General features: G+C 44.7%; 1 protein-coding gene across 1 annotated transcript in view; it reads right to left on the reverse strand.

Annotated features, from left to right (window-relative positions):
• Positions 1 to 300: 300 nt before the first annotated feature.
• The window catches only part of LOC106566049 (A-type voltage-gated potassium channel KCND3), a 176,943-nt gene continuing 153,181 nt past the window's right edge, over positions 301 to 24,062 (reverse strand). The window contains exons 3-7 of the mRNA XM_014133856.3: positions 21,751 to 21,919; positions 9,443 to 9,547; positions 5,986 to 6,078; positions 4,627 to 4,880; positions 301 to 3,156 (exon numbers count right to left, since the gene is read on the reverse strand). Coding sequence (XP_013989331.1) covers positions 2,928 to 3,156; positions 4,627 to 4,880; positions 5,986 to 6,078; positions 9,443 to 9,547; positions 21,751 to 21,919 — 850 coding nt within the window. The 3' untranslated portion in view covers positions 301 to 2,927. The remainder of the gene's footprint in view (positions 3,157 to 4,626; positions 4,881 to 5,985; positions 6,079 to 9,442; positions 9,548 to 21,750; positions 21,920 to 24,062) is intronic.

The following is a 24,062-nucleotide window of genomic DNA, read 5'->3' on the forward strand; positions in this document are numbered from 1 at the left end:
AAAGTGAGTAAAATGAACGTTTTTGTCCTTTAGTTTACCTGCAAACTGCCATATGTCTCAATCTGCTCCAGATGTGGTTTCACTCAGGGTAACAACAGCCAGCTTGAGGAATGAACCTATTCACTTTTAATGAGGCAGGATGCTAAGCACCTGAAGAACAGAACACATGATATGAGCTGCAGTAATGTCTCAGACACCTCCATTACTTCTGTGTTGTAGTTCTTTGTACCAACTTCATGTGTGAAAAATGACATGGAAATGTCCACAACTGTTCACGAAATAAAAAGCTCACAAGCCAGGTTTGGGTGGCAGATGAAATATCTTTATCTGACACTACTTCAGAGTCATTATGACACATAGACAGTCACATGATAAACACCATCGGACAGAGAATAAGGAGCAGACAGAAAAACAGAGAATACAGAGCAGACAGAAAAACAGAGAATACAGAGCAGACAGAAAAACAGAGAATACAGAGCAGACAGAAAAACAGATAATACAGAGCAGACAGAAAAACAGAGAATACAGAGCAGACAGAAAAACAGAGAATACAGAGCAGACAGAAAAACAGAGAATACAGAGCAGACAGAAAAACAGAGAATACAGAGCAGACAGAAAAACAGATAATACAGAGCAGACAGAAAAACAGATAATACAGAGCAGACAGAAAAACAGAGAGCACGGAGCAGACAGAAAAACCTGATTTAAAAAAGACCCAAACCTAAGGAGGCGAAAAGTAGGAAACAAACGACAACACAAAGACTTTTTGACAAGCGACCTTTTCCATTCCGTCTCAGGTGGATAAATGTGTCCATTATCTTTCCATCACAAGACAGAAATGAGACTTCATCACTGTTTTCTGTTAGCCTTTGTATTCTCGGATGACCTCGCTAAGCATGAAACAGTACACAGAATGTGTACTAGGTCTACTGTTGAATTCACATAACTAGGGCAAATGAAAAACTCCATGCCCTAGTCATAGACTATAACTTGGGCTCTATTCAATCCGTATCGCGGAAGTTCAGCTTTATAGCGCGATTGACAATTAAAGGCAATGTTCGTGGAGACTGCATTTAAGGTAAACACTGCATGTCGGCTCAATCGGAAATTACTTTTACAGTGGGCAATCTTTTAACACTTCAGCGATACACACTGATTAGAGCCCTTGGTCAGCTTGGTCAGCATAGTCCTGGTCAGCTCATATGGCCAGGAAAAACTCCTACACTTTACACATCATGGACCCAGTTGTTAGCCAGATGAGTGAGCAGCGTTCTTCAAAGGGTGTGGTAAATGTGACAAGGCCTCAACCAGCATGGAGACAAATTAGGATTGTTAAGAACCACCCTCCAATAGATAGGTGTTTGTAGTAACCCATTGATATGAATTTTACTCATCTTTTCACGTGACATGGTGAACATGTTAAAACATCTATTTTTAACATCCACATTACACATTGAATCACAACAATGGATTAGGTGGGGATTTTATAACAGTATGTCCTTACCTCTGTCTACCACATGGCTGAGTACACAAAGTCAATACAAAAACATAGAGATACCTTGAATGCAACATGGTATTTTCATTTTCATTATTCAAAAACCTACAGAGTAAAATAATAATTTACACAAAAAAAACAAAAACAAATACTTGTTTATCTGTTATAATTTTACTGTAGCACATCTTGGCAAGTAGTCACAAGCTATTCCGAAACACCAGGCACCTACAGCATGGACCTCCAATGGACAACAGTTAATGTAACATGTAGAGGAAGCCTGTTCACGTCATAGTAGGGAATTGACATAGACATTCATTGTTGCCATGGTGATTATACTGTCTTCCACTGAACTGAAACAATAACAACTAAACTGCTAAAGTCTTAAAAATGAAGACAGTTTGGAAGAGAAAAAGAGAGAGATAGAGAGAGTGAGACAGAGAGAGAGAGCAAAGGAGAGAAAGAGCGAGGGAGAGATAGAAATATAGAGAGAGCGATAGAGGGAGCGATAGTGAGACAGAGAGAGAGACAGAGAGAGAACTTGTGTGAGTGTAATATTTACTGTTCACTTTTTATTGTTTATTTCACTTTTGTTTATCCATTTCACTTGCTTTGGCAATGCAAACATATGTTTCCCATGCCAATAACGCCCCTTACATTGAAAATGAGAGAGAGTGAGAGCAAGGGAGAGAAAGAGAGAGACAGAGAGACAGATTTGGGAAAGCAGCAATACTGTAGCGTGTCTGATGGAACATTTGTCAGAGTACTAGTAGGCATTTATGTTGTTTAGATTTTAAAGACATTGTGGACAGATGGAAATGTAAGGTTATAACCCACTAAAATATGAACATTTCATAAAAGTATCTCTCTCACACACACACACACACACACACACACACACACACACACACACACACACACACACACACACACACACACACACACACACACACACACACACACACACACACACACACACACACACACAGAAAATAGATAAGACAACTCAAAACATAAAGAAGACGTAACAACCTAAAGTTAAAACATTGATAGGTGTCTTCATCCTCATCTTTCAGACATTCAGGGTTTAGCTGTAGGCAGATCAAAACAATAAGATGTAGGTGCGAAGTGCACAAAGACACAGTGACTTCCTTTGTCGTGTCATAATCCCAAAATGCACACATACAGGCCCGTTTTACAAAAATGCGCACATCGTAGCCTACTGTACCATCAGCTGCCTTGCAGCATTTCACTCAGTATAGCCTATCCCCTTGCTGCCTAAAAGGCTGTATACTCCTTGGTACACGGGGAGTTCTCTCCCATTTTTCTATCTTTGAAACGGGCGACAGGGGTCCTTCAAGGTAGAGTTCTAGTGAAAGCCTCTCTTCACCTCTCCTCCTGCTCAGTCAGTCTGTCGAGTGGGTCAGTCACACAGTCACAGAGCGGACACTTTGAAGACATTGGAGCTGGCTGTGGTGTTAATACTGGCGGCCTCTGGGCCGGTGGGGGGAGGGGGGGGTCTGCGCTGGGGGGGTCCGTGAAGACCGTCCCCGTCCGGGGTGGCAGAGTGGGGCGTGGGGATGCTGATGATCGCCGTGGTGATCTGACCGCCCTTGCAGTTGAACAGACCCTCCTCGTCTGTCTTCATGTTGAGACTAGAGCGACTGAGAGTGGAGAGAGAGAGAGAGTATAGAGAGCAAGAGAGAGAGAAAGAGAGAGTAAGAAAGATAAACAGAGAAAGACAGACAGACAGACAGACGGAGGGAGAGGGTGGAATAATACTGTAAAAGTACTGTAATTTTACAAATGGCCCAACAACTTGTAACAAAAGTGCTAGATACAACCCTACAGCACCATCTAGTGTTTTCTATGGGGACTCCATGTGTGCATGAAGCATGTCTGTGCCGAGTATGATGAAGTTGCACCAGGATTTAAGATCAGCTTAGTCCAGTTAAAGTTGATTGTAGACCTATGCCTAAGGAGAGGCAACTTGGATTGGATACAACCTGCAATGGATAGGGTTTAGGTTGTATTTATTCACACCAAAGAAAAGAAGTGAAAGACAAAACAGTTCAGGTAAAAACGGTGTCCAGATGAGGTTGGAAGCCCAAAAGGGCTTATATGAAAACCACACCACAAATAAGTACAAAAAAAAAATGTACTGGCCCATAAAATATTACAGTAAATGAGAGATGGGTCAATTAAGCAAAAGTATAAAGTTAGGAAGCAAGCCTGATGTACCAAACCACTAATCTTTCTGATGAAACCAACAGATTTCATCACTTAGCTACTGACAAATTGAATATGATCTTTCCATGATCATTTTTCATCACTTAGAACTCCAGTGGATGTGTTCTATTTCATTCCTTTAAAACATATTTTTATTTCTTATTCATAGTAGTGAATACAATAAAGTAGGACTTTTTTTTAACATTTAAAGATAATTTGTTTATCTGGAACCATTCAGAAAATGTGTCCATACCTGAGTTGGTTTCATTAATTAGTGAATAAAAATGGTTGTGTGATAAAATCAAATTGGTATCATCAGAAAAGAGAATGGGAAGTACGGTAGGAGACACAGCAGCAAGGTCATAGATATATCTTAGGAATAACACTCCAATTATCGAAACCTGTGGCCAGTGGCGGTTCTAGCTTGTATGGCTCCCCTTCAGCCCCCCCATCTCACAAACTAGAATCAGGGGGCCCACTCCGACAAGGTTAATTGACCCACCGTCCTACACTGTGACATGATATCATTGACGTGATGTGCAAATGAGCGATAGAAAACCGATCGAGCAAATGTCACCATTCCAATTTTTTTGGTACAGGCGCCCCGTGCCGCCCCAGGCAAGATGCCTCCCTGGGTGTCTGCCCATGTCACCTATACCTAAATCTACCACTGCCTGTGGCACACCGCAGAATATCTTGGCCATGGTAGATGCACAGCCATTTGCCTAAACAAATTGTCCTCTATAATAAACATAACTATATATATAATATTAAAAACGTAATAATGCAATTTCTAAAGTAATATTTCCATGATCAACCGTGTCAAACGCTTTGGATAACTCTAAAAAGATTCCAAGAGCGTATTCAACCTGTCTCCCGGTGCCTGGCTGCCTGCAGTCTCTAACCTGGTGATGCGGGGCAGCTTGTCCCCACACTGGATGTGGAGGTCGCTGAGCTCCTGTAGCGGCCCATGCTGATGGCTGGGCTGGAGGGGCATGCTGGAGTTGGGCAGGGGGGAGCTCCTCTTCACCCGGCGGGTACAGCAGGTGCCTATAGGCCTGTCTTGGCTGGAGAGGGAGGGGCTACGGGAGGTGTAGCTCTGGACCGTGGTCTCCAGACAATTCTGTTCATACAGCTGCTCATCCATAAACTCATGGGCCTGCAGAGGAGGAGGGGCATTAAAAGACAGCTGCTGCTCACTTGATTTTTTATTCACCCTATAGAAGTGAATATATTAGGTTTATATAGTGACAGAATAGTTGTTATAAGGTTTATATAGTGACAGAATAGTTGTTATTAGGTTATATAGTGACAGAATAGTTGTTATAAGGTTCAATAGTGATAGAATAGTTGTTATAATTTTTTTTATATAGTGACTGAATAGTTGTTATCACTGTATAATAAAACAAGATCTCAAAGGATGTGGGGCATGTCAACTCCTCTCAATAACAACGTTGGATAACATGTTTCCTTTATTTGAATAACGGATAAGACTATAGTTATCACGAAAGTTTTTTTTACAGAGGAATCCTGACAAGTCTAGCCATAGACAGAGTATAATTAGAGTATGTTTTTTTAGTCATTGAGTATGGCTAGAATATGGTTTTCTAGTCATTGAGACGCAGGGCTCTCCAACCCTGTTCCCGGAAAGCTAACCCCAGTTTTAACTAGATCAGAGTTGGAGCAAAATAAACTACAGGACTGTAGCTCTCCAGGAACAGGATTGGAGAGCCCTGGGTTAGAGTATGGTTTTCTAGTCATTGAGTATGTTAGAGTATGGTTTTCTAGTTATAGAGTATGTTTTTTTAATAATCATAGAGTATGTTAGAGTATGGTTGTCTAGGCATAGAGTGTGTTAGAGTATGGTTTTCTAGGCATAGAGTATGTTAGAGTATGGTTTTCTAGTTATAGAGTATGTTTTTTTAATAATCATAGAGTATGTTAGAGTATGGTTGTCTAGGCATAGAGTGTGTTAGAGTATGGTTTTCTAGGCATAGAGTATGTTAGAGTATGGTTTTCAAGTCATAGAGTATGTTTTTTTTATAATCATAGAGTATGTTAGAGTATGGTTTTCTAGGCATAGACTATGTTAGAGTATGGTTTTCTAGTCATACAGTATGTTAGAGTATGGTTATATTACGATTTTGTAGTCATAGAGTATGTTAGAGTATGGTTGGAGTATGGTTTTCTAGTCATAGAGTATGTTAGAGTATGGTTGGAGTATGGTTTTCTAGTCATAGAGTATGGTTAGACTAGAGACTCACAGTGGTCTTCTCCAGACAGTGCAATAGATGGTGGTGTTGACTCTCTAATAATGACATGCTCTTGCTGAGCAGCAGTTCCTCCTCCTCTGAGCCCTTAGTGGAGACACACAGAAACACACAAAAACACATAGAAACACATACAATACAAACATTTTTAACAGTCACATACATGGCATACAGATGTAGGATCTTAATTTGAGTCAAACTGCTCCAGCGGGAAAATAATCCTGCAGCAAAAGGAAACAAATTATTATGTGGAATATAATGAACATATTCCTTTTTAGGGATTGATACATTTTTCGTTTGAGCAAATCAAATCTAAAATTTCAACATGGAAATAGCAAAACTTAGAAGCCTTTTTAAACCTCAAATACACTACAAGTTTGCATTTCCTGGTCTGCAGGAAAATTATCAACAACAAAAGAGTGATCTAATTAAGATCCTACATCTGTACAATGGTACAAGTGTGTGGATTAGCCAATTGAGCTCAAGGCATTTTGTTTCATTATCAATATCTATGACAGGTCGGTTTAGGATTAGTCTTTGCTGACAGAATTCAAGTGGATTGAGGATGTTGCATGTGTAGGTTTTCATTGTAACCTCATGTGATGGCTGATTAAATACCTCATGGATATTGTTTTGCTTGTAAGGTTGTTGCTTCATAGAATTGAAGAGGGGAGACGAGACAGCGACAGAAAAAAATGAAGACAGAAATGGCTTTACTTTTAATTTTCTTCACAATATTTTTTGGTTTGTATTTTACCCCCTTTTTCTCCCCAATTTCGTGATATCCAATTGCGACCTTGTCTCATTGCTGCAACTCCCCAACGGGCTCGGGAGAGGCAAAGGTCGAGTCATGCGTCCTCTGAAACATGACCCACCAAACCGCGCTTCTTAACACCTGCCCACTTAACCTGGAGGAAACACTGTTCAACTGATGACCAAGTCAGCCTGCAGGCGCCGGCCCGCCACAAGGAGTCGCTAGAGCGCGATGAGCCAAGTAAAGCACTCCCGGCCAAACCCTCCTCTAACCCGGACGACGCTGAGCCAATTGTGCGTTGCCCTATGGGACTCCCGGTCACGGCTGGTTGTGACACAGCCTGGGATCGAACCCGGGTCTGTAGTGATGCGCCACTCGGGAGGCACCCCATTCTCTACAAATTCCATGAAACATAACTTGACCTAGCAGTTAAAGATTGTTTCAACAATAATTTCAACAAAAACAACTGTTTCAACAACAATTATGGTAAAACACATTTTAAAAAGAATATGCAGACATACCTCCTGTCTGCAACAAATGGTGCTAGGCACAACATTGCACAATAGATGGAAATACTTTTGTCTCGATCAACAGAGATCTGTTCCATTTACTCTCATTCAAATTTCACACACAGTCAGTTCAGTGGACAGTTAACACAGCGTTTCTTTGAAGGATTACTCTATGAAGGTTTTTCAGTTGGATAAATTCATCTGGAAGTATAGCCTATCTCCTGTGAGTTACTTTTGCTTGTTGATGTGTGGGGTACTAGCAAACAAATTACCAAGAAGATAAAACCAAACAAAGCTTGTCATCTGACTGAGAAAAGCCACAAGGGGAGACAATCTTCCCAACTGTGTAGAGGACAGAATTAGCCTGTTCTTCTTCCAGCTACAGTATGTGGGCCCACACAGCCCTGACTGACTGCGGTGACATGACAGTAATTCAAAGTGCCAGAGTGCTGGCAGCCATATCACAGCCACGGTAAATCAACTACCGTAATTTACGGACTATAAGCCGCAACTTTTTTCCCACGCTTTGAACCTCGCGTCTTAAACAATTTCGCGGCTAATATATGGATTTTTCCCGCTTTCAAATTTTTTTTCTCCAAAAAAACACATTCTGTGACGTGCTCAGTTTTTTGGCGGCATGAAGCTTTCATTAGACCAATGAAATTGCCGAACGGGTTAAGGTCAAACAACTTTTTTGTTTACTGTTTAGATTAAATCGAGCGCTCTCAACCTTCCCATCATTCTGATTACGGTAGTCATTTTGTCACCCTCATCATGGCAAAGACACAGAGAAATGCATATGATGCAGCTTTCAAGTTGAAGGCGATTGATCTGGCTGTTGGAAAAGGAAATAGAGCTGCTGCACGGGAGCTTGGTCTTAATGAGTCGATGATAAGACGTTGGAAACAGCAGCGTGAGGAATCGACTCAGTGCAAAAAGACAACTAAAGCTTACTGCTAATTATTATTTTTTTGTTACAAGCCGTGTTTCGTTAAAGCCTATTTATTTTTGTTACAAGCCGTGTTTCGTTAAAGCCTATTTATTTTTGTTACAAGCCGTGTTTCGTTAAAGCCTGTGTAAAGTTCATTTGTTTCAATGTACCGGTAGGCACCTGCAGCTTATTTAAGTTCAAAATAATACTTTTTTAAAAATTCTGTGGGTGCGGCTTATATTCAGGTGCACTCAATAGTCCGGAAATTACGGTAACTAAATAACACCTCTTTAGCTTTCTATCATACTTTTTGCTCTTCCTAAACTCACATGGACTTTGTGCTCCAAGTCTATTACACAGTATTTATTTATTTAACCAGGCAAGTCAGTTAAGAACACATTCTTATTTACAATGACAGCCTGCCCCAGCCAAACATGTACCACCCTATGGGACTCCCAATCACAGCCAAATGTGACACAGCCTGGACTTGAACCAGCAACTGCAGTGACACCTCTTGCACTGAGATGCAGAGATGCAGAGGCTGCGCCACTCGGGAGCCCAGTAGACATAGAGGGATTTCAGGCCATGCTACAGTTAACCAGAGTGTTGCTGAGAGAATGCCAGTTATGTCAGTCTATGCCATTTATTATGGTAATCCATCCACCGATCCCTAAATGGCAAAGAAGTGAAGAGATATGGGACATTTGTCCATAAATCCCTGCTGTGACGCATCCCTATCATTTAATTTCTCCCACAACATGAATACTACCATATTTAAATTCATCCCATAACATTAATACTAATATAATTTAATTTCTCCCACAACGCAAACTAATTCCTGCTAAATCGATGACATAATTTAGAGCCATTTGCTACTGTAATCTTTCAATGTAGCAGCCAGCACATTCATGGACAATAACAAAGAGTGACAAAAACATAATAACAGTTTTCCTTCTCCCTTCTGACCATGTTTAATTAGGGCTACAGAGAAGACAACATGCCTGACTAGGCTTCATTACCTGGAAAACAAGACACAACAGACTGGTGAACTGAAAGAAGACACAAGACAACAGAGAGCACTAAAACTGACATGCTTGAGCTTTAGCTCAGCGGGCTAACTCAGCCTTGTGGTATTCACCAGATATCCTGGGTTCAAACCTAGTTGGTGACATGTGCATATTTCAAACTAGGACTGGGTCCTTTAGCTCAGTGGGCTAATGCAGTCTTGGGCCCTCAGAGGTCAAATGGGAGCCTTACCGTGAGCTCCAGCAGGTCGTTGAGGAGGTCATTGCGTTTGCTCTGGAGGAAGCCCGTGCAGGAGCTGCCCGCCTGGGCTATTCTTATCCTGGCCAGTCTGGCTTTCTGTGTGGGGAGAGGTTAACATGTCAGACCCAGACAAGGATGAGAAATGTCTTATCATCTAATGGTGAGAATGTGCAGCCTCATCACCCCTTCCCTGGATGATGTAAAATGATGCCTCGTATTATTATGGCTTGAAAGGGTTTAGAGTTTCCTAGGGTTCGATCTATTTCATGTTAGCTATTATGATCTATTTCATGTTAGTGCAATTTCTGTTTTTGGTAGGATACTGAGGCACTTTCCATTTGATCCTTGGTGGGGCATAACTATACACAAAAAAAGAAAAACAAAAGCTAATTGTAGACGGAAATTAAAAATAAGCAATTAAAACTAGCTGCTAAATCTATCAGTGTAAAAACATTGAAATGGTGATAATGATGATGAAGAACATGATGAAGGACATTATGGTAGGTGAGTTTTGAGTCTGTCAATCAATGCAGGACTTCCAAAGTTCTCTCTTGTTCTAAATCCTAACGATCTTTCCTTGATCTTGGTGTGTCCGTGACTTATGAAACGGCTATACAGTATGGTAAATGGTGGTGATTCATCTCTTTTTCAGTCCTGTTCATAGCACAATGAATCAAGCTATCCTTCAACCCCAGTCTCCCTTGTAGCTAAAGCAGCAGGTTTTCCTCTCATAGTCTCTTTAAATACTGTCGTTTTCTCTCAGCAATCATGATTCATTCTCCATCTCTATGACGGAATCATAAGTCAAGTTATTGGTTAATAAAATAGTACATCGAGATCACAGGGGAGAGAAAAAAAGGTGAGATTCAAGTGACTACCTTTGGGATGTATTCAGACCCCTTGACTTGGTGGTGGCAGCATCATGCTGTGGGGATGTTTTTCAGTGGCAGGGACTTGGAGACTAGTCAGGATCGAGGCAAAGATGAACGGAGCAAAGTACAGAGAGTTCCTTGATGAAAACCTGCTCCAGAGCGCTCAGGACCTCAGGCTGGGGTGAAGGTTCAACCTTCCAACAGGACAACGACCCTAAGCACACAGCCAAGACAACGCAGGAGTGGCTTCAGGGCAAGTCTCTGAATGTCCTTGAGTGGCTCAGCCAGAGCCCGGACTTGAACCCGATCGAACATCTTTGAAGAGACATGAAAATAGCTGTGCAGTAACCATCCCCATTCAACCTGACAGAGCTTGAGAGGATCTGCAGAGAAGCATGGGAGAAACTCCCCAAATACAGGTGTGCCAAGCTTGTAGCATCCTACCCAAGAAGACTTGAGGCTGTTATCGCTGCCAAAGGTGCTTCAACAAAGTACAGAGTAAAGGGTCTGAATACTTATGTAAATTTGATATCTGTTTTTCTTTAAATATGTAAATTAGCAAAACATTCTAAAAACCTGTTTTTGCTTTGTGATGATGGGGTATTGTGTGTAGATTGATGAGGAAGAAAAACTATTTAATCAAGTTTAGAATAAGGCAATAACGTAACAAAATGTGGAAAAAGTCAAGGGGTCTGAATACTTTCCAACGGCACTGTAACAGTCTAATGTACTTTTCAATCGTTCAAGGTGAGTGTAATTTCTTTAACCTTGATCCGGTCGAACACTTTGCACAAACACACTTTAGAAATCCTAAAAAGAGTTGGAGCATCACTTCTCCCAGAAGATTCCTGTGATGTAATGAAACCCATTTGCTGGTTTAGAGGTTTGGTGATTCAACCTGTGAGACAACCTGTACTGTCCTTGGGGATTACAGAGCGTGGGGATATGTGTGACAGAGCCAGAACCTGTAGCCTGGTCCCAGATCTGTTTGTACTATCTTGCCAACTCCTATGTCATTGACAAGACAGCACAAACAGATCCGGGAACAGGCCAGCACTTCCATGCTGCTGCTTTCTCTGGCCCTCACCAGTGGGAAATATAGGACATGTCATTTAAGTGAGCAGGCTGCCTGTCTCATGTAATTTGCTTTACTCAGACATGTTGATGAAAGGCTTCATTTGATGTAGGAAAAACTGAAATGAATAAATAAAAAACTGGAGCAGTATCTAACTGAAAGGAGGCTTTGGAAATGTGGGTGATGTGCACTGATGGTTTCTTTAACAAAAAAACAAAGAACAAAAACCTTTCAAACTGAATCCTGTTCAACTTCCTTCCATCTCTCTTCACTCTGTGCTGTCTGGGGGAGTGGATGTTTCACTCATTCAGCTGTGGCCATACTGCAGCCCCAGCCACAGCCCAGCCACAGCCCAGCCACAGCCCAGCCACAGCCCAGCCACAGCCCAGCCACAGCCCAGCCACAGCCCAGCCACAGCCCAGCCCCAGCCACAGCCCAGCCACAGCCCAGCCACAGCCCAGCCGCACAGCCACAGCCACAGCCACAGCCACAGCCCAGCCACAGCCACAGCCCCAGCCTCAGCCACAGCCCAGCCACAGCCACAGCCACAGCCCAGCCACAGCCCAGCCACAGCCACAGCCACGCCACAGCCACAGCCCAGCCACAGCCACAGCCCAGCCACAGCCCAGCCACAGCCACAGCCCAGCCACAGCTCATCCACAGCCAAAGCCCAGCCACAGCTCATCCACAGCCACAGCCCAGCTACAGCCACAGCCCAAGAGTTAAGTAATAGTCTTCTCTGAGCAAAGTGTTGGTCTGAGCTAATCTAATGGAGCTCACACTGTCTCTCTCTGGCCCTGACGGCACACTGTCTCTCTCTGGCCCTGACGGCACACTGTCTCTCTCTGGCCCTGACGGCACACTGTCTCTCTCTGGCCCTGACGGCACACTGTCTCTCTCTGGCCCTGACGGCACACTGTCTCTCTCTGGTCCTGACGGCACACTGTCTCTCTCTGGCCCTGACGGCACACTGTCTCTCTCTGGCCCTGACGGCACACTGTCTCTCTCTGGCCCTGACGGCACACTGTCTCTCTCTGGCCCTGACGGCACACTGTCTCTCTCTGGCCCTGACGGCACACTGTCTCTCTCTGGCCCTGACGGCACACTGTCTCTCTCTGGCCCTGACGGCACACTGTCTCTCTCTGGCCCTGACGGCACACTGTCTCTCTCTGGCCCTGACGGCACACTGTCTCTCTCTGGCCCTGACAGCACACTGTCTCTCTCTGGCCCTGACGGCACACTGTCTCTCTCTGGCCCTGACAGCACACTGTCTCTCTCTGGCCCTGACGGCACACTGTCTCTCTGGTCCTGACGGCACACTGTCTCTCTCTGGTCCTGAAGGCACACTGTCTCTCTCTGGCCCTGATGGCACACTGTCTCTCTCTGGCCCTGACAGCACACTGTCTCTCTCTGGCCCTGACGGCACACTGTCTCTCTGGTCCTGACGGCACACTGTCTCTCTCTGGTCCTGAAGGCACACTGTCTCTCTCTGGCCCTGACGGCACACTGTCTCTCTCTGGCCCTGACGGCACACTGTCTCTCTGGTCCTGACGGCACACTGTCTCTCTCTGGTCCTGACGGCACACTGTCTCTCTCTGGCCCTGACGGCACACTGTCTCTCTCTGGTCCTGAAGGCACACTGTCTCTCTCTGGCCCTGATGGATCGTTGTCACTAGGGCTTCAGTAGCATTTCACCAGTGAATAAGACACGCCACAAAGTTCTACTTGTCTTCTTTGTGTGGCTAGTCAAGCTAGTGGCGACCCTCAGTTAGAGTAAATGGGATGATGCATTAGGGGAGCCCACCACACAGGGTTGATGTGTAACAATACCAATCTTCTTATACCCTTCCTACATATTATTGTACTTTACTTAACTATGATAATAGAATAACTATCCGCCTGTCTGCTAGATGAAGTTAAAGGTCTGTACTAGGACGAGGAAGACAGGATAGGATACATGAGAAGTTTGTTTTTTTACAGTGTTGGCCCCAGACGGCCAGCTAATTGTACTGGGAGCCTGGAGCAGCCAGCCCGCTATTAAATCGGGATGAAGATGGATGAGGGGGAGGGAGGGAGAGGTGAACACGGCTAATTTGAGAGACACCCGCTCTGTCTCGTCAGCGCACGTGGACCAACCCACCGGGCACAGACGTCAGTTCAACATCTATTCCACGTTGGTTAAATGAAATTTTATAGGAATGAAATGGAAACAACGTTGATTCAACCAGTGTGTGCCCAGTTTGAAGGTGCATGTAGTGCACATTTCAGGAGCTTGGCACAAGAGAGTAATAACTGTTAGCAGATACGGGGCAGGAGGTCGTCAGGGACAGTCTTTAGAGACTGATTAGCACCATGTCTATGACATGTTTCCACTGCAGTGTTAGAAGATAAAATGACAATGCTACTCACTGTAGAAGACCATAGGAAAGCATACACTAGCTATTTGCCTTAACATTTGACCTGAGGAGTGTGACCTGAGGAGTGTGACCTGAGGAGTGTGACCACAAGAGTGTGACCACAGGAGTGTGACCACAGGAGTGTGACCTCAGGAGTGTGACCTCAGGAGTGTGACCTCAGGAGTGTAACCTCAGGAGTGTAACCACAGGAGTGTAACCACAGGAGTGTAACCTGAGGAGTGTAACCTCAGGAGTGTGACCGACAGGAGTGTAACCTCAGGAGTGTGACGACAGGAGTGTAACCTGAGGAGTGTAACCACAGGAGTGTAACCTCAGGAGTGTAACCTGAGGAGTGTAACCTGAGGAGTGTAACCTGAGGAGTGTGACGACAGGAGTGTAACCTGAGGAGTGTAACCTCAGGAGTGTGACGACAGGAGTGTAACCTGAGGAGTGTAACCACAGGAGTGTAACCTCAGGAGTGTAACCTCAGGAGTGTAACCTCAGGAGTGTAACCTCAGGAGTGTAACCTCAGGAGTGTGACCTCAGGAGTGTGACGACAGGAGTGTAACCTCAGGAGTGTGACGACAGGAGTGTAACTTCAGGAGTGTGACGACAGGAGTGTGACGACAGGAGTGTGACGACAGGAGTGTAACCTGAGGAGTGTAACCCCAGGAGTGTAACCCCAGGAGTGTAACCCCAGGAGTGTAACCCCAGGAGTGTAACCTCAGGAGTGTAACCTCAGGAGTGTAACCTGAGGAGTGTAACCTGTTGAGTGTAACCTGTTGAGTGTAACTTCAGGAGTGTAACCTGAGGAGTGTAACCTGAGGAGTGTAACCTCAGGAGTGTAACCTCAGGAGTGTAACCTCAGGAGTGTAACCTCAGGAGTGTAACCTGAGGAGTGTAACCTGAGGAGCGTAACCTCATACTGGACTGAACTACACTCTGCCTTGATGGACTCGTATCTTTTTATGAAAGGTCAACACCACTGGGGCTGTGGTGAGAGTGGTTAGGCACTGCCACTTAATGCTTGGTGTGTGTGTGTACTTAGCGTTTAGTGGGTATGGTCAGAGCACCTGTAGAGGGTCTCTCTCCCAGGCACTCTGAGAACACACAGGATGTGTGCAGGTTGAAAGCGTAGCAGTCGGACGTGTGTTTTTGTCTTGTCCCTGCCTGTCCCTTGTAAACATCGTTTTTCCTTGTTTTTTTTCGTATATACAGTGGGGGGGAAAAGTATTTGAGCCTCTGCTGATTTTGTACGTTTGCCCCTTGACAAAGAAAGGATCAGTCTATAATTTTAATGGTAGGTTTATTTGAACAGTGAGAAACAGAATAACAACAAAAATATCCAGAAAATCGCATGTCAAAAATGTTATAAATTGATTTGCATTTTAACGAGGGAAATAAGTATTTGACCCCCTCTCAATCAGAAAGATTTCTGGCTCCCAGGTGTCTTTTATACAGGTAACGAGCTGAGATTAGGAGCACACTCTTAAAGCGAGTGCTCCTAACCGCAGCTTGTTACCTTTAAAAAAAGACACCTGTCCACAGAAGCAATCAATCAATCAGATTCCAAACTCTCCACCATGGCCAAGACCAAAGAGCTCTCCAAGGATGTCAGGGACAAGATTGTAGACCTACACAAGGCTGGAATGGGCTACAAGACCATCGCCAAGCAGCTTGGTGAGAAGGTGACAACAGTTGGTGCAATTATTCGCAAATGGAAGAAACACAAAAGAAATGTCAATATCCCTCGGCCTGGGGCTCCATGCAAGATCTCACCTTGTGGAGTTGCAATGATCATGAGAACGGTGAGGAATCAGCCCAGAACTACACGGGAGGATCTTGTCAATGATCTCAAGGCAGCTGGGACCATAGTCACCAAGAAAACAATTGGTAACACACTACGCCGTGAAGGACTGAAATCCTGCAGCGCCCGCAAGGTCCCCCTGCTCAAGAATACATATACAGGCCCATCTGAAGTCTGCCAATGAACATCTGAATGACTCAGAGGACAACTGGTGAAAGTGTTGTGGTCAGATGAGACCAAAATGGAGCTCTTTGACATCAACTCAACTCGCTGTGTTTGGAGGAGGAGGAATGCTGCCTATGACCCCAAGAACACCATCTCCACCGTCAAACATGGAGGTGGAAACATTATGCTTTGGGGGTGTTTTTCTGCTAAGGGGACAGGACAACTTCACCGCATCAAAGGGACGATGGACGGGGCCATGTACCGTCAAATCTTGGGTGAAAACCTCCTTCCCTCAGCCAGGGCATTGAAAATGGGTCATGGATGGGTATTCCAGCATGACAATGACCCAAAACACACGGCCAAGGCAACAAAGGAGTGGCTCAAGAAGGAGCACATTAAGGTCCTGGAGTGGCCTAGCCAGTCTCCAGACCTTAATCCCATAGAAAATCTGTGGAGGGTGCTGAAGGTTCGAGTTGCCAAACGTCAGCCTTGAAACCTTAATGACTTGGAGAAGATCTGCAAAGAGGAGTGGGACAAAATCCCTCCTGAGATGTGTGCAAACCTGGTGGCTAACTACAAGAAACATCTGACCTCTGTGATTGCCAACAAGGGTTTTGCCACCAAGTACTAAGTCATGTTTTGCAGAGGGATCAAATACTATTTCCCTCATTAAAATGCAAATCATTTTATAACATTTTTGAAATGCGTTTTTCTGTCTCTCACTGTTCAAATAAACCTACGATTAAAATTATAGACTGATAATTTCTTTGTAAGTGGGCAAACTTAAAAAATCAGCAGGGGATCAAAACTTTTTTTCCCCCACTGTATATTTAATATTTTAATTTCACTTTCTATCTACGGACTGAATATACTCTCCTGCAACCCGCCTCACCCAATGTCTGCTATTTTTATACTTAAGAACTCATCAACTCATCAAAAGCTAGCTAACTGGCTACCAGCTAACTGGCCACTAGTTAGCCACGGCCCGCTAGCTGTCTAAAGTACATCGGACTGTTAGCTTAAGAGGCCCATCGGACAAATTCTTTGGCCACTATACCCACCATATGGAGCCCTGCTGATCCGTCGTCTGCACTGTCGCCTGAACCAGAACCCCAACAGATGCTAGCCAGCTAACTAGCTACTAGCTAGTAGTCAGCTAGCCACTGCTAGCGGTCATCAGCTACCTTTAGCACGGACAACTCTCACCAGTCTGCACAGCGCGACTTAAACCAGAGCAATTCAGACTTATTTTTCACCATATCTCCGGAATCCTACCGCAAGCTCTGAACCTTTTTTTTTCGTTCTTCACCTGGATCACCGCAGCTAGCTAACTGCTATTCGAGTGGCCACTCCTGGCTAACGTCACTGTCCCGAAGCAATAACCAATTAGCCTGGAGCTAGCCTTGCTAGGCCCATCTCCCAGCTAGCCAAAGAGGTCCATCAGCCACTACTTGGGCTACAATACCTCTTTTTACCAACTGGCTTGGACCCCCACCGACTCATCACGACTGGACCACCGACGTGATTCGCCCGATGGGGATTTTCTCAACTGGCTCCGCCGTCGCTTCATCACCTGAAACCCCATCCGCTAGCATGCTAGCCGTGACCTGCTAGCTGTCAGAGAAAATTGGACTGTTAGCTTAAGAGGCCCTCCGGTCAAATTCTTTGGTGACTATACCTATTCTGCCAATTGGCCTGGTTTACCACACGGAGCCCTGCTGATCCGCCTGCCGATGTAATAGCACAAGGGGGCCACAACAGACTTTCTTCCGTCGCGTCGTCCCTCCAAGGCCCTTCTGTTAGCTTGCTATCCCCACTCACTGGATTCCTATTATCACTCGGCTACGCATGCCTCTCGCTAACGTCAATATGCCTTGTCCATTGCTGTTTTGGTTAGTATTTATTGCCTTATTTCACTGTAGAGCCTCTAGCCCTGCTCAATACGCCTTATTTAACACCTTAGTTCCACCTACCACACATGCAGTGACATCACCTGGTTTAAATGATATTTCTAGGGACAATATCTCTTTCATCGTCACTCTATGCACAGGTTTACCCTCACTGTATCCACATCCTACCATACCGTTGTCTGTACATTATGCCTTGAATCTATTCTACTGTGCACAGAAATCTGCTCCTTTTACTCTCTGTTCTGAACGTACTAGACAACCAGTTATTTTAGCCTTTAGCCGTACCCTTATCCTACTCCTCCTCTGTTCCTCTGGTGATGTGGAGGTTAATCCAGGCCCTGCAGTGCCTAGCTCCACTCCCATTCCCCAGGCGCTATCATTCGCTGACTTCTGTAACCCTAAAAGCCTTGGTTTCATGCATGTTAACATTAGAAGCCTAAGTTTGTTGTATTCATTGCCCTAGCACACTCTGCCAACCCGGATGACCTTGCCATGTCTGAATCCTGGCTCAGGAAGACCACCAACAACCCAGAAATGTCCATCCCTAACTATAACATTTTCAGACAAGATAGAACTGCCAAAGGGGGCGGTGTTGCAATCTACTGCAGAGATAGCCTGCAGAGTTCTGTCTTACTATGTCTGTACCCAAACATTTCGAGCTTCTACTTTTAAAAATCCACCTTTCCAGAAACAAGTCTCTCACCGTTGCCGCTTGCTATAGTCCACCCTCTGCCCCCAGCTGTGCCCTGGACACCATATGTGAACTGATTGCCCCCCATCTATCTTCAGAGCTAGTGCTGCTAGGTGACCTAAACTGGGACATGCTTAACACCCCAGCCATCCTACAATCTAAGCTTGATGCCCTGAATCTCTCACAAATTATCTATGAATCCGTAAACACGGGCACCCTCATAGATATCATCCTAACCAACTTGCCCTCCAAATACACCTCTGCTGTTTTCAACCAAGATCTCAGCAATCACTGCCTCATTGCCTGCATCCGTAATGGGTCTGCGGTCAAACGGCCACCCCTCATCACTATCAAACGCTCCCTAAAACATTACAGCGAGCAGGCCTTCCTAATCGACCTGGCCCGGGTATCCTGGAAGGATATTGACCTCATACCGTCAGTAGAGGATGCCTGGTCATTCTTTAAAAGTGTCTTCCTCACCATCTTAAATAAGCATGCCCCTTTCAAAAAATGTAGAACCAGGAACAGATATAGCCCTTGGTTCTCTCCAGACCTGACTGCCCTTGACCAGCACAAAAACATCCTGTGGCATTCTGCATTAGCATCGAATAGCCCCCGTGATATGCAACTTTTCAGGGAAGTCAGGAACAAATATACACAGGCAGTTAGGAAAGCTAAGGCTAGCTTTTTCAAGCATAAATTTGCATCCTGTAGCACAAACTCAAAAAAGTTCTGGGACACTGTAAAGTCCATGGAGAATAAGAGCACCTCCTCCCAGCTGCCCACTGCACTGAGGCTAGGAAACACTGTCACCACCGATAAATCCACAATAATTGAGAATTTCAATAAGCATTTTTCTACGGCTGACCATGCTTTGCACCCGGCTACCCCTACCCCGGTCAACAGCCCTGCACTCCCCACAGCAACTCGCCCAAGCCTCCCCCATTTCTCCTTCACCCAAATAGCTGAAGTTCTTAAAGAACTGCAAAACCTGGACCCATACATCTCAGCCAGGCTAGACAATCTGGACCCTCTCTTTCTAAAATTATCTGCCGAAATTGTTGCCACCCCTATTACTAGCCTGTTCAACCTCTCTTTCGTATCGTCTGAGATTCCCAAAGATTGGAAAGCTGCCGCGGTCATCCCCCTCTTCAAAGGGGGAGACACTCTAGACCCAAATTGCTACAGACCTATATGTATCCTACCCTGCCTTTCTAAGGTCTCCGAAAGCCAAGTCAACAAACAGATTACAGACAATTTCAAATCCCACCGTACCTTCTCCGCTATGCAATCTGGTTTCAGAGCTGGTCATGGGTGCACCTCAGCCACGCTCAAGGTCCTAAACGATATCATAACCGCCGTCAATAAGAGACATTACTGTGCAGCCGTATTCATCGACCTGGCCAAGGCTTTCGACTCTGTCAATCACCACATTCTTATTGGCAGACTTGGTTTCTCAAATGATTGCCTCGCCTGGTTCACCAACTACTTCTCTGATAGAGTTCAGTGTGTCAAATCGGAGGGCCTGTTGTCCGGACCTCTTGCAGTCTCTATGGGGATGCCACAGGGTTCAATTCTCGGGCCGACTCTCTTCTCTGTATACATCAATGATGTCGCTCTCGCTGCTGGTGATTCTCTGATCCACCTCTACGCAGACGACCCCATTCTGAATACTTCTGGCCCTTCTTTGCACACTGTGTTAACTAACCTCCAGACGAGCTTCAATGCCATACAACTCTCGTTCCGTGGCCTCCAACTGCTCTTAAATGCAAGTAAAACTAAGTGCATGCTCTTCAACCGACCACAGCCCGCACCTGCCCACCCGTCCAGCATCACTACTCTGGACGGTTCAGACTTAGAATATGTGGACAACTACAAATACCTAGGTGTCTGGCTAGACTGTAAAGTCTCCTTCCAGACTCACATTAAGCATCTCCAATCCAAAATAAAATCTAGAATCGGCTTCCTATTTCGCAACAAAGCATCCTTCACTCATGCTGCCAAACATACCCTTGTAAAACTGACCATCCTACCGATCCTCGACTTCGGCAATGTCATCTATAAAATAGCCTCCAACACTCTACTCAACAAATTGGATGCATTTTATCACAGTGCCATCCGTTTTTTCACCAAAGCCCCATATATTATCCACCACTGTGACCTGTACTCGCTTGTTGGCTGGCCATCGCTTCATACTCGTCGCCAAACCCACTGGCTCCAGGTCATCTACAAGTCTCTGCTAGGTAAAGCCCCGCCTTATCTCAGCACACTGATCACCATAGCAGCACCCACCCGTAGCACGTGCTCCAGCAGGTATATCTCACTGGTCACCCCCAAAGCCAATTCCTCCTTTGGCCGCCTTTCCTTCCAGTTCTCTGCTGACAATGACTGGAACGAAGTGCAAAAATCAATGAAGCTGGAGACCCATATCTCCCTCACTAGCTTTAAGCACCAGCTGTCATAGCAGCTCACAGATCACTGCATCTGTACATAGCCCATCTGTAAACAGCCCATCCAACTACCTCATCCCCATACTGTATTTATTTATTTATTTATATTGCTCCTTTGCATCCCAGTATCTCTACTTGCACATTAATCTTCTGCACATCTACCATTCCAGTATCCAATTGCTATATTGTAATTACTTCGCCACCATGGCCTATTTATTGCCTTAGCTCCCTTATCTTACCTCATTTGCACTCACTGTATATAGATTTTCCTTTTTTCTACTGTATTATTGACTGTACGTTTGTTTATTCCATGTGTAACTCTGTGTTGTTGCATGTGTCGAACTGCTTTGCTTTATTCTTGGCCAGGTCGCAGTTGTAAATGAGAACTTGTTCTCAACTAGCCTACCTGGTTAAATAAAGGTGAAATAAAAATAAATAAACAAATCTGCTACTCAGACACTGAGTACCTACTTAATGGGAGAACACCCAGCTGAAAATGTCCAAAATGTCCTTTCATCAAACAGAGCAGATTTGTCATCAGATCTTTGCTGCTGACATTAAACTATTGATCCTTTGCTAAATGGTGGTTTGATTGTGAGATGCTGGAACAAGGGCATCCCATCGACCCCCCAGCAGTTCCTAGTGCGTAACCTCTCACATCTGTCTGTCTGCTGCATGCCAGAGGTCTAGCGGGCCGGGGCTAGCCTCTGAAGTTAGGGGGGCGAGGGGTGTCGCGCACACACACACACACACACACACACACACACACACACACACACACACACACACACACACACACACACACACACACACACACACACACACACACACACACACACACACACACACACACACACACACACACACACACACACACACCCCTTGCCTCCCTACAGCCGGATGCAGGTGATCCATCAGGTGAATGGTGTTCACCTGTACCTTCTGAGCACGCCGTTTGTCAGCTCTCTGGTTCTGGTGATAGATGCGGCTAAAGTTGGACACGATGACGGGAACAGGTAGGGCGATTACCAGCACCCCGCTCAGAGAACAGATAGAACCAAAGATCTTCCCTGCGATCGTCTTGGGCACCATGTCCCCGTAACTATAGAGAGAGAGAAAGAGAGAGAGAGGGGCGGGGGAGAAAGAGAGAGAGAAGTAGGGAGAGAGAAAGAGTAGAAAATATGAAATACTGTATTGGATACATTTAAAATGCAATCTCCAGTTCTGAAACTGTACATTTGACCTTCCAAAGGGTTAGCATCTCAGCAGGTTGTGTGTGTGTATGTATGTGTGTGTTTATGTGTGTGTAGGTATGTGTGTAGGTATGTGTGCGTGCGTGTGTATGTGTGTGTGTTTATGTGTGTGTGAGTATGTGTGTGTGTGTGTCTGTGTATTGTGTACCGAGACGCTCTCTACTGTTCGACTTGGGGGCTAAACCCATATCAACAGCGACTCTCTTTCATTCCCAACCTTCCCATTCGTTTCTTGCTATGCAATTACGTGTTGCTCTCTCAGTTCCTTCGGCTGAGGCTAATTTTATTACACAGGTGGAGGAGGCAGTGACAAGCTTAGTAACAGGTGGGGAGAGGCATCGAGATAGAGGCGCTATCTGGGCTGCTCAGACAGGGCACAACAAAGTCATGCCAGCACAGCTCCTTTCTTGTCAGTTCAGGGGCAGGCAGGGTGAGCACAGAGGAACAAATCACTTTGTCAATGGGGACTTCAGGTTCAAGCTCTCATGAAGTTGCGCCAAAACAGAGGTGTGTGTGTGTTTATTTATTTAACTAGGCAAGTCAGTTAAGAACAAATTCTTATTTACAATGACGGCCTACCCCGGCCAAACCCTAACCCGGACAACGCTGGGCTAATTGTCCGCCACCCTATGGGACTCCCAATCGGTTTTGATACAGCCTGGAATCGAACCAGGGTCTGTAGTGACACCTCTAGCACTGAGATGCACTGCTCACAACTCGGGAGCAGAGGTCTAAGTGTGTGGTGGGGCGGGGAGGTTAAGTGGGGGTTAACGGGGTTGAGAGTGTTTTATTTGGCAGACCTACTCTGAATCAATAAACAAAAAAAACAGAAACGTAAAATAAAGTTGTGGAGTTTGGAGAATGTCAGACACACACAGCCCAGGTGATATTTCACTGCAAACCAATCATCAGAGGTAATGTTCCTGTGACTTCTTTTGTTTCCTGTGTCATTTGCCCTGATTGAGAAATCTGTAGTCAACTGTAAATGTATCCTGACAATTTATTTACGACCTTTTTACCGAACAACACCAACCTTTGTCATAATGTATTCCTTGTGTATTCCATGTATTCTCCTAAACAACAGAGCAATGCCTTCAAGCTCACTATGATCAATTAAAAGCATAGAGAGAGAGAGAGAGAGAGAGAGAGAGAGAGAGAGAATAATATTAATGATAACTTTTCTGTAAAGCAACATCATTTTTTCCAGTTGTCACGTCTAAATCTAATTATCAGCCAAATATTCTTGGCTTGGATACTCTCTAAGTATGTTAGTAGAGTACTCATGACAGACCAGAGTTTCCGTGACCGGGAAGATTTTAATTTACCGGCCTTTTGAGAAAGTGGAATCTAAAGATGCAACAACTAGGATGGGTTGCTAATATGACTGAGATTGTGCCTTTGGCTTCTTGACAACGAAAGAAAGATGATATGAAAACAGGGAAGCAAATAGGGAAGCAAATGGAAATACTTTCTCCAGAAAGCATGACTTAGCCACAGAGGAATCGAGGATCATTAGCTTCTTTAAAAAAATAACTGGATTGTTTCAAATCTCAAGCTTGTAGGCCTATGCCTATTTGGGAAGCCTGCAATTTGGGTAGCGTGCTTGGCAATAGGCCTAGCGGATTATTGAGTTGCTGATGTCAGTGAAAAGGATCTAAAATATGTGTTAAGATAGTGTCTTCTTGAGTATCATTTAAAATGTTGAGACAAGAAGAAGGGGAGGGGTGTGTGGCGAAGATATAGGCAAGTCTCGCCACAATGGCTCAGCTGTCTCCTGCCAGTTTCATTGTCTGAATCGTTTTTGGTAGTTTTTGTAGTTTTTTTGTAATGATCTTTTTATTAAAATGTTATTTTCTTTTAACAGGGGTTACATAGACAACCAGACAAAGTGCACCACACAGACTAAGTACAATAACAGGAATAAGGATAGAGTAAAACATTAAACAAAAAGGCAGTCAAAAATTGAGAGAAAAAAAACATCACAATTACAAC

The sequence above is a fragment of the Salmo salar genome, chromosome 12 (assembly GCF_965601325.2).
Source record: "Salmo salar chromosome 12, fSalSal1, whole genome shotgun sequence".
NCBI lineage: Eukaryota > Metazoa > Chordata > Actinopteri > Salmoniformes > Salmonidae > Salmo > Salmo salar.